This window comes from Ambystoma mexicanum, chromosome 11, assembly GCF_040938575.1.
Source record: "Ambystoma mexicanum isolate Mex_15411 chromosome 11, UKY_AmexF1_1, whole genome shotgun sequence".
NCBI classification, from domain to species: Eukaryota; Metazoa; Chordata; class Amphibia; order Caudata; family Ambystomatidae; genus Ambystoma; species Ambystoma mexicanum.
The window spans coordinates 58670959-58682544 of record NC_090934.1 but is presented as its reverse complement, the minus strand read 5'-3'; the positions used below and the strand labels follow the sequence as shown (position 1 = coordinate 58682544).

The window sequence follows — 11586 nt, the reverse complement described above, 5'->3', positions numbered from 1 at the left end:
ATTGTTATTGTTATTATTATTACTATTATTCTTGTATGGTTTCATTTAGATTTTTTACCATTTGGTAGAAGCATGATTCATTTTATTGCACATACTTCAAAAATAAATTAGGTGCAGAACTAACTGCAGTGAACACAACTATTATTAATCACATAGCGAAAAGACCATCATTGTTCAGTTAGGTTTGTCCTATTCGTTATTTCTTAACCAAATTGTGACAATTGGCTAAAAATTCAACTCTGAAACAGCTCCACTTAATTAATTGAATGTGCTGTACCCCTAATTGTTCTCCAGGCAAATGTATCGCACGCCTGGAGTACAATCCACCGGGGAACATTGAGGTCAAAATTCTCAGTGGTATTGCATTAAGTTTTCAATGAATCTGAGTATTACTGACCTTTGTACAAATGGTTTGGTAGAAACATTTATTTCAATGGTACTGACGAAGACGCAGTCCTACAGTTTATGGATATCTCGTCAAAACGAGCGGACTGCTCTGTGAAGATGTGGCCAAAATCCAAAATAGGATGGCCCTCTGTCTAACTAGTAGACTGTCTTTGTTGAGATTTTTGGATTATTTTTTGGATTATTTTGTATACATTTACATTATACCCTTTTTGTTTAATACTTTCGCCACATTTATGTTTCTTTATTTGTAAATCTAATGCATTCTACAAATCCTGACCTTTAATCTATTAACTACTAGATTGTTCATGTATAAACATTGTGAATTATTGATTGTATTATTTGCTTCAAATCACATCAAAAGAATTGTGCATTTTGGTATGCATTAAACAATGTTTTCATACTTTTGTAAACTATGTTCGCATTTTGTATATGATTTTCAATTAATTTTGAAAAGGCCGGTTATGCTCATTGCTTGTCATGAATTGACTTACAAAGAGTTTTTAACAAAATAATGTGTTGATGTGTCCCACTAGACACTCTTTTGTTTGACAAGTTTGCAATCTTTCACTGGTGCGGTTGGGTTGAGAGGTTTTCCTAGATGAGTTGAATAATTCCTGAACGAAAAAACATTATTGCATTTTTGTGAAATAAACAAAATGTTATAGAATTTGAATCTCTACAATAGAAGGGTGCCTCTAACGCAAGGCGTTTCCTAAAAAGTGTTGAGCTGAAATATTCTCAAATATGCAATGTATTCTTAATTACTGTATATCTCCTAAGTACAGTTATCTGAAAAAGTCAGCCCTATCAACACAATGCTGAGGATTCAGAATTGTCTGGCATGCCATAATTAATTATTCATAAACATTAGTATAAAGTTTAAAATATAAAGAGTAAAGTTTTGGTGTCGCAACTGAATCACCTTGAATGAACATTGGGCCTCCTTCGGAGTTCAGCAGGGGGGAGAGTGGCCGGAACAGAATTAACAACCACATTATGCCACTTGCAATCAAGTGGATTTAACCCGATTACGAGTGGGGCCATGGGTAAAATAATTTGGTGGTATTTCCATGTGAAGCAAAAGCAAGCTCGTGTTGAGGTCCATTTTGAGGGGTTTAATCTGCCTTAAAGAGCACCAGTGGAGGTTTAGCACCACTGAATTGTACCAGTGAGCAGTGTTGGGTGCTAAATCTCTGTCAGTGTGCGCAAAGAACAGTATTAGAAGTTTTATCTCCCTTAGAGTGCATCAGTAGACAACATGGCAAGTTTTATCTTCCCTAGAGTGCCACAGTGGCAGTATTGGAAGGTTTATTTCCCTGCGAGTGTGCCTGTGGAAAGTATCGCTAGTTTTAAGGGCCAGGAGCAGAGGTCAGGTGCAAGGTGTTTGTCTTAGAAGCAAGACAATGCAGAGCAACACAGCTTTCAATTTCGGTCCCGGGCTTAGAGACTGGTCCCTGGTATGATGGCCTTATAAAAGATTGATTAATTAATGATCACCTTTAGAGTTCATCAGTAGACAGTATTACACATTGTATATCCCCTAGGGCTCATCAGTAGACAATTCTAAAAGTATGATATCCCTTAGAGGGTTGGAGTGTATAATATGCAATTATTATCTGTCTTAGAGCGCATCATTGGAGAATATTGAACGTGTTATATCTCTTAGAGCGGATCAGTGGAGATTATTGCATGTTTATCTTCCTTAGAGTGTGCCAATGGATAATATTGCAAGTAATATCTGTCTTAGAGCACATTTGTAGACAATATTGAAAGTTGTATATCCTTTAGTGATCATCCTTTGACAATATTACAAGTGTCATCGTCCTTAGAGTGCACCATTGGATAATATGACATTGCAAGTATTGTGTCCCTTGGAATCCATCAGTAGACAATATTGCAAGTATTAACTCCCTTACTGCACATCAGTGGGCAGTGCTGTGAGTTGTATCTCCCTTAGAGTGTGTTAGTTGAGGGTATTGTGAATTGTATCTCGCTGAAAGTACACCAGTTGACAGTAGAAATCAAAACACTGCCCCATGCATTGTTTCTTGGTTTCTTCCACCACATCCCGGTTTGGCGTGTATATGTGATTTGAGCTCGCACTGCACACCAAAAGGAGAGCCGAGGATTCTTCAAGGAGGAGACGGTTTAACCTAGACTGCAGGTGACAGTTTAGCTTAGAATTTCTCGGAAAGCCGCCTTGTTTAGCCTGAATTGTGGAACATCTTAGCCAAGACTCCCAGGAACAGTTTGGAAACGACCCTGTGGTTCACCGTAGTCTAGAATCTGCGGATGTACAGCTCTCCACTCCCTGAGACCAGAGGCGTTGCTAGGGGGGGGGGGGGGGGCTAAGGGGGCTATAGGTCTTTTGGTTGAAGCCCCGGATAGAAGTTCAGTGGATACAACCAAAAAGTTTAGCTAGCCCCGAGTCCTGACAGTCCCAAAATTAGCATAGCCCCGGATCTTTTCCAGACCTAGCAACACCCCTGCCTGAGACCGCTTCACCTGCACTGTGTGACCGCTTAGCCAAGCGCCTGCGGTGAATTTAGCCTAAACTCTCAGCCACACTTTGGCCTTTGCTCTGCATCAGCTTAGCCACGAGTACAGTTTAGGATAGATCGAGTGACAGTTTGGGCAACACTGCCAGTGCTAGTGTGGCCAGGACCCCTTGAGACAGTGTAGCCTTGTCGCTGAATAAGCATAGATTAGAGCGCAGGTGGCAGTTAAGAAGCCTCTCTTTGGCTTAGCCGAAACAGTAGCGTAGCCTGGGCTCTGGGACAGCTGAGCCACGAGTCCTAGGCTAAGCCCCATCTCGGGTGGGTTTAATCGAAGACCTTTCATCGGAGGGCGGCCGTGCACTTTCCCGGCAATGGGCACACGCGCCAGGAGACACTTTACTTCTCATGTGAACGCTTCCCAAATAAGCGCTCACGCCGTGCCTGCAAGCCCCCCCCCCCCCCCCCCACACACACACACACTCAAGCCCTGCCCCCACCCCGGCAGTGCTTTGCACAAATGATGTGTTTTTTCGTAGCCCATCTACTTTTATTCAAAAATAGAATCGTGCTGATCCAAAGTTTGCGCAGGTCCCTGCGCGGGAGGCGAGTGTGCGCGCATCTCTGGGGAGCGGCGAAAGTGCTGAGGGGGAAGAACGCGCTCCGTGCGCGGGAAGTGACACTGTGGAGGGGGAGGGGGCGGGCAGGTGGATGCTTAGGAAAGGTAGAGGGGGCTGGGGAGCGGGAAACAGAGGATGGGGAAGGTTACCACAGAGAGGTGGAGTGAGCAGAAAGGCGTGAGGGATGCTGGAGAAGGGAAGAGCATGGAGTGGGGGGGGGGGGCAGGTGGGCTCGTACACAAGGCATCGGAGAGGAAGCGAATCACGGGGAGGGGGTGGCGTGGGGACAGAAAGGGTGGAAGGGACAGTCCTATGGAAAGGGCAGAATGGGAGAGGGGACTAGAAGCCATGGGAGAGAAGGAGGGGCTAGGAGAGAGGGGGCAGTATTCTGCAAAGCAAATGATGGTGAAAAGGAGTGTAAATGTGGAAGCATGGATGAGGGGCGGCGGGAAAGGAGAAGACGGGAGGGGGGGTCAGATGGGTAGAGGGCTCTTGGGAGGATACATGTACAGGAAGGGTGAGTTCCAGGGTAGAGAGAGTGCTGGGGCAGGGCCTCAGACGTGAAGGAGCGCAGCACGATAGGGTATGGGATGGAAAGGAGAGAGGGAGTGGAAAGGAGGGTGGGGAGGGGTGGGCTGGTGGTCGCGCAGAAGAGATAACGAAGAAGAGGAACAAAGTTGAAAAAGAGGCGCGAGGGAGGGAAAGAAAGAGGGGGTGAAACGCAGGGACGAGGAGAGGGGTAAGAGAGGGGTAGAAAGGGAAGGGAGGGGAGGAGCGTGGAGACGGAGGGAGACTCCTCCAGGTGCCGGGAGAGGAGAGCGGGCGCCGCTGTCGGAGCAGCTTTATTGTGAGAGTAAAAAGTCTGTCTGGGGGGAGGGGTTGACGTGGAGAGGGGGGGCTGGAGGGTTGGGAGGGGAAGGAGTGGGATCCGCTGCCGGCAGGTGGGACAATCAGCAGACTGGGAGTAAGTAGAGAGCGGGGTGGGCGAGCAGCAGGAGGCAGAGAGGCGTCGGGAGTGGTAAAGGGCTAGGGTACGGGGCAAAGACCGGCCTTCTGTCAGGAGACCGCTATAGAAGCGGCAGGAACGGCCGCCGCCGCAGGAGGGGCAGGACCAGGCTGCAGGAGGGGCAGGGCCAGGCTGCAGGAGGGACCCCCACCCGAGAGGAGCAGAGCCGGGCCCCTGACGCTCCCCAGACCTTCCGTGTCAGCCGCAAGTCTCGCAGAGTCCCGGGACTGAGCCCCGCCGCTCCTCCCACAGTCCGCGGACCCCACGCCCACACCACGCACTCACAACCCATCTTTGGTGCGCCCCCTGTGCCCGCCTGGGGCGCGACAGCGACTTGCAGGGGAGATCCAGCGGTGGGAAAAGGCACTGTGAACAGCTGGTACTGACAGAGCCGAGGGCAGGGGGAGGGAGGGTGACCACTCAACTCCGCGAACAGTGCCAGCCAAGAGGAAACTAACACCAAACTGTGCCAGCGCAAGAAGAGGCAGCACGGGAAACATCGCCGGGCAGCGTAACCAATGACTGGCGGAGCTGCCAACGGCAGACCCAAACTCCACTAGGGCAGGACGAAGCAACGCCAACCAGTGCCTGCTCAAACGAAGCCACATCTACCGGTGCCAGGGGGGGCAGGGTGGCAATCTACAACCTGCACCAGGGCACGAGGAGTCACGCCACCAAGGGGTGGGCAAGGAACAGCTTGTGCCACGGCAGGAGTCCATCCTGGGGTGGGAAGGGGCACACCTCTACCTTGGAGACAACCGGGCTCAGAAGACACACATCCCACCCCTGCCACCTCTGCCAGGGCAGAAGAAAACGATGCACACTGGACCTACTCTAGGGCAGACGTAAAGAAGGCGCCCTCCTATGCCAGGCGTGCAGGTAGTAAAACGTCCTTGTGTGCCAGGGAAGGAGGAGGCAACCCTCTCCTTTGCGCCAGGGAGGGAGGAGGCAATATTGAAATCCCTGCCGGGGCAGGGCAGAAGGTGGCACTAGAAGAGGCAGTACCAACGCACCAGGCGTGTCAGTAGTTTGCAGAAGACTGCGCCAGGGCAAGCATGGAAACTTGGCAACTATGAAGATGCCAGACCAAGAAGTACGGAGCCATCACATGTGACCAGTAAGGCGAGGGCAACCGGTGCCAGGACATCAGGATCTCACCTGTGCCAGGGCTGGAGGAGGAAGTCCTGTAATCCCAGTGGTGCCCTCAGATGGAGGCACGGCTGAGGTGACCGGTGCCAGTGTTTCCATCCTTCACGCTGGGGCTTTGCCTGGTCAGGACTGGGAGTAACTTCTGTGACCTTCTCATTGGAAGGGCAGGAGAAGGTTACCCGATCCTGGGAGTGTCGAGACCCAGAAGATGCGGCTTGGCTGCCACCAGTGCCAAGACAGGCGACGAAGGTGATGTGATCCCAAGACAAGAGCGGCCTCGATCCCAGCAGTGCCAAGGCCTTTGACCTGATCCCTTCCAGGCTAGAGGGAGAACCTTTGGAGATCCACCTGGCTCGAAATAGAAGGCTATGCGATTTCATCAGTGCCAGGACAGGAGAACACAACCTTCTGGTCCAACCATTGCCAGAGAAGCCAGCACTGGGTCTCACCCGCACCAGGACAGGCAAGACGTTCACCGTTTCTCGTATAGTTCCAAGAACCTTGTGTCGTAGGAGTGGGGGTCCCAGGCGCTGCCGCCCCGTGGCTCCACTTGAATGCAGACTTGGTTGAAGGCAGCCTGGAAAGACATCTGCCTGGCGGGGATGAGCACAGGGGACCCGGCTTCTCCTGCCCGCCTACCGCCCGGACCTCACTGAGCGCCCCCCCACCATGATCACCGAGGAGGACCCCTCACCGCCTCAGACCGACAATGGGCGACTCTCCACACTTTCTCTGGCCCAGAGCTCCTCTTGTCAAGAAGACAGCCGGATGGAGTTTGTGGCCCTCACCGCCGTCCACAGCGACTCGGGCAGCCCAAAGCGACTTGGCCTGCTGGGGACCCCATTGCCGGCCCCACCGGGAGCAGGAACCAGGAACTCTGCCTCACACAAGCGGTATCGGCGGTTACAGAACTACTTGTACAATGTCTTGGAGAGACCCAGGGGCTGGGCCTTCATCTACCACGCCTTCATGTGAGTACGGGCACGCGCCCACAAGATCTGGCACTTAGACGTGCATGGGGGACGAAAGGGCAGCCCGGGCGTTGTATTTTGGATGCATGCAAGACATGTGATTGCCATGCCTGTGGTGGGTTGTACTTTGAGTCCAAAGCAGATACCACGCCTAGAGACACATACATGGGGCGGGGGGTCCTTTGAGGGCAAATGTACCCATCCATACCCCGGCAAGTAAGTATGGAGGTCGTGAGAGTGGGGGGGCAAGTTGTGGCACCCCACGATCTGCGGTGACACATTCAGAGGGGTCTTCTGAGTTTGCAAAGTCCTTTTTCCGGCCCCTGGATGGGGTGGCGGTCCCGGGAATGTATTTAAGTCTCATGCCCGTCATGAGTCAGCTATATTGTATATGTGTGCCATGGAGACCTGCTGCAGACCCAACACTAGCGCAGTTCTCTGATGGTTTAAGATAGTGACTTCTGTACAATTGGTATTATTGGCATGGGGTGTGAGGGGGGGGGGGGGTCGTGAATTTGCCACTGGAAACCCTGGCACTGCAAGAACGAAAGCACAGCATAAAGATTCCTGGTAGAGCTGGGGGTCTACACAGAGGATGTGTGACTGCGCCTTGCACCATTCTCCAAAGAAGTTACTGATACATGTCTCCGCCACTTTAGGCAACATTCGGAATGTGCTCCGTAAATGACCCCCCCATCACAATCCTCCCGAAACCAATGAACGGCAGGGCACATGTTGTAGAAGGGCTTTGGGTGAAATGGGTTCATATTCACTCTGAAAGAAGTGGAGGTAAGCCGGGAGCCGGGCAGAGCAACCACGGTCATCCTTTGCCAAATCCACTGCGGTTTAGGCTGCGCGGCGCGGAGTGAGTTCCTTTGAGATGCCTAGCGCCTCTTCAAGGTGACCGGGAGGAAGTCCTCAGGAGTCTTTTCCTTATTAACAAGAACATGTATATTTTAGATATTGAGGAAATCTCCTGAGAGGTCAATACATCAACATTCTGAAAAAAGGGGACCGATAGATGGTACGTTATAAAGGCGCCCATGAATCGCTGTCCACTATGGAGTAGTATTCTTTCTATAGTTGCAGTTCTCGATGCTGCTGCGTGGATGGAAGAGCCCCTGCCCCTCACCTCCTCCTCCCCCCAAGTGTCTGGCAGACCTTTCCTTGATGATCATCTATACAAGGTGTTTCTGACATTATTTTCCAGCTGTGGGGGACAGGGGCAATTTCTACCAACTTTGAGCTACTTGCAGCTTTGTGGCTGTCACATATGCCTGCACTGTCTCTCTTGCTTATGTCTCACCGAGACATCACACTGGCCACCTTCCACCTGATGTCTCCAGGCTGTATTTCAGCTACCTCGCTGAATATGTGTGTCCAGCCTTCTTTCATTTTGGGTCTGAATATTCTATATGACTGGTAAAATAGCTCAGTGGGTTGAGCGCTCGCTGCTGCAATCTGAGCGCCATCTGCAGGTCACAGGTTCGAATCCCGGCAAGTCCAACTCAGCCTTTCATCGTTCCAAGGTTGATAAATGAGTACCAATTTCGGTTGGGTGATATTGTATGTAAATATGTGCTCTGTAAAGCGCTTTGGATTAAGGCGCTATATAAATAACACATCATTATCATTATATGTGCTGCACTCCACGTGCAAACACATATGGGAGACACCAGGACATGTGTTTGAGCAGCATGGAACTTCTCCATGTCAAATCAAACAACCTCCTACACCGCTAGTACAAATAGACATTTAGAATGGGATTCAACAATTCATTATTTATTTGATATAGGTTCGGACTGACCTATAGGGCGATAGGCCCAGGGCCGCACCAAAAATGAAAAATGCTTGTGTGGGCCAGTTTTATGGGTCAAAGTGGGGCACTTATTTGGCCGATGTGGGCCAGTTTGATGAGTTACTTCACTATGCGGCTAATAGTTTTGACCAGTGTTGTTGAATAAATAGTCTTTAAAATGAACAATTTGCCTATTTGCCTCACATTGTATCACAAACCTCCCCCTTAGGTACTATTCAAATAGTCTGTCACAAAAGGACGGATTGTGGGCCACTTTTTCGTTGGGGCCCGAGACAATTGTATGGCCCAGTCCGACCTTTATATATTGGTTACTTCCAGGTTACTTTGCAGATAACAACAATTTCTTCATAAAAACATATAGTTTAGAAACATACAACACAACGATTCACATAAGTACAATAATAAAAAGCACAATTGCAGTACGAAACTCGTAAAGTGCAAAGTGCAACTGAAGTGTCACCGTGCTTAGTAAGCAAGGGCTGTAAACTGCACACACCTGAACCCTGAGTCGTATAATAATTAGCAGCAACTCCTCAAACAGGAGAGGCATTTTTCTCTGTAAATGTTCCCCAACGTGTTTCATTCCTTCATAACAGAACGAATCTCGGATCTTCTTCAGGGGATATATTTGTGTTACTGCCACACCAGCCACAAGCCTATGAACAATGAGCCACTTCTCAACAACAAAAACTCCAGCTCGGCTGAATCACTGTGCTTATGTAAGCGTCACAATCTGGAAGCAAGACGACACCGAGCGACACAGGTTTGATCCCCGGGTCCGCGTTTAGAACCTCCAGGAGTTAAACCCGTTATAAATAACCAATTAAATTAAATTAGTGCAAATCACTTAGGCTATTGCCTATCTACTGGACCTTTAAGGGTTTCACAGTCTAGACCCCTGTCTTTATTCAATATAGCCTGCCAGCTGGATGCTTGTGACGGCGGCTTAGCCATCTATACTCTTACATGGCATCCACTCCGGGGTATAGTGAAGTTCAAACAGCATATGCCATTGTGCTTTCATTTGATTAAAAAAATAAAACCCTCTGGGCCAATTCCTTTATGCGCTTTCCCAATATTTCCTGTATTAGTCTGCATGCCTGCTGTCCAAGCCCACTTCATAATGATCTGATATTTATGTAGCGCTTTCTCTGAAGCACGTTACATAGGACATATTTTCCTACTACATCTCCCAACCAAAGTTGGTACTCATTTATCGACAGAGGAAGGATGAAAGGCTGAGTTGGCTTTACCGGGATTTGAACCTGGAACCTGCAAATCACACAAACACATCGCAGCAGCAAGCGCTCAACCCACTGAACTCCCTTACCCGGCTTATAACTTGAAGATAAAAGCTTAACTCCCTGATATTTTTTAACCATGAATTACTTATAAATAGCTGGAGATCCTTTCCTCACCTGACAATCGTTCAGCTAATCATGGCAGTCCCAAATTAGCCTCAGTCCAAAACTTGCTACTGGGGCAGAACTGGGGGATGTGTGTAGCTGGGACACGCCACGTGGATCTCCTAGTCTCTTACAGAAACTACTTTTGGGTCTGGTTCCGTTATCTCAGCACATTCTAAATACTAATTTCCAGAATTGGCATATCATGTTTTTAAAAATAAATAAATAAGCGTGTATGTGTGTGCACTTTTGTTTAAAGCACATGGTGTCTGCACACGATTTGGCGGCAGACAAAAAACAACGAACGAAAAAGGACTTTGGACCAAAAGAATAAACAAAAAGTCCAAAAATATGATACTTTGAACATCAAAGAACTTCAGAGTAATGTTTTTAAAGCTCTTCAAAACATGTTAAACTGCTGTATCAAACTCCCTCGTACAGTACCATAACACACTGCACCCCGCATATTCGATGACTGTGTGTAAGGGCACTTGTGATTTGTAGCGCCTTAAGTCCTTATGCACCAGAACACTGGTGTGGCGTTATAGGAGTATAACGCATGGACCATTATGTCATACGTATCTATGTGAACACAATGACTACACACCGTTTGTGTGTGTTTAAGGATATCTATATGCAGGACTGATATCAGTAGCGGAGGCAGCTTTTGGTGCCAATGGGGGCGGATAATAAGGCGCCAGCTGGAGGCTGAGGCAGGCTCGGACTGGCCTATAGGGCAATAGGCCCACGTTGCAACCAAAAATGCAAAATGCTGGTGTGGGGCAGTTTTTTGGGTCAAAGTGGGCCACTTTTTTGGCCAATGTGGGCCAGTTTGATGAGTTACTTCACTATGCAGCAATAGTTTTGACCAGTGTTGCTGAATAGATTTTTTTAAAATGCACAATTAACATCACATTTTATTTTAAAAAACTCCCGCGCCTAGAAACACTTGTGTGCAGGCGTGTTATAAATGCCACCCACATCATATCATATCATGCCCCTCTTGGGTACTATTCAAACAGTGTCAGAAAAGGAATGCATTGCCATTTGCAACTTTGGGCCACTTTTTCATTGGTGCCCGAGACAATTATATGGCCCAGTCCGACCCTGGACTGGTGGCACACTGGGCACCAGGGGGGGGGGGGGGGTTGGCTGCGGGTAATCAGCCCTCCCCCCCCTGGCTTTGCCACTGATTGATATAGATTTCTATATATATTGATCAGGAAAATAAGTTTGGAAAAGGGAAATTGTGGTTGCTGGGCAAGAACACCCATCCTGCATAAATTCCCCAGCCATTGTTTCCAAAGCAACCCTACGTCATATCCGCTGACATGGCAAATGGACCCTTGAATCGGGAGCAGAACCAGTCGGGGTATCGCTGTGTTCCATGAGCTCTTTTTCCTGCTGATCTCCAATAGGAACTGTGTGTCATTGTGATGGTAAGTGTGGCATCATGAACAGTGCCTGGAGGTGCTTGACTTCTTGTTACTTTAAGAACCATACATGGTACATTTGTGGGGCTGTGGTGTTTTGCGCTGGAACCGTAATGTCCCTTTAACCAAACTGTCCCCAGGACTTTGTGAGGTTTTTCCAGATGAAATAACCATAACAGAGCTTCAGCCAAATGTATTCACTGAATGTTTTGGGTTTTTTAAATTAACTTCGCTAACATACTGATAGTACCCCCAAGGGAATGGGGTCGGGGCCATGCC

The 11586-nt window shown here is 48.7% G+C and overlaps 1 protein-coding gene across 1 annotated transcript in view; it reads left to right on the top strand.

The window, feature by feature from the left end:
• The first annotated feature begins 4512 nt into the window (after positions 1-4512).
• Positions 4513-11586, top strand: part of KCNQ4 (potassium voltage-gated channel subfamily Q member 4) — an 899641-nt gene continuing 892567 nt past the window's right edge. The window contains exon 1 of the mRNA XM_069622544.1: positions 4513-6649. Coding sequence (XP_069478645.1) covers positions 6348-6649 — 302 coding nt within the window. The 5' untranslated portion in view covers positions 4513-6347. The remainder of the gene's footprint in view (positions 6650-11586) is intronic.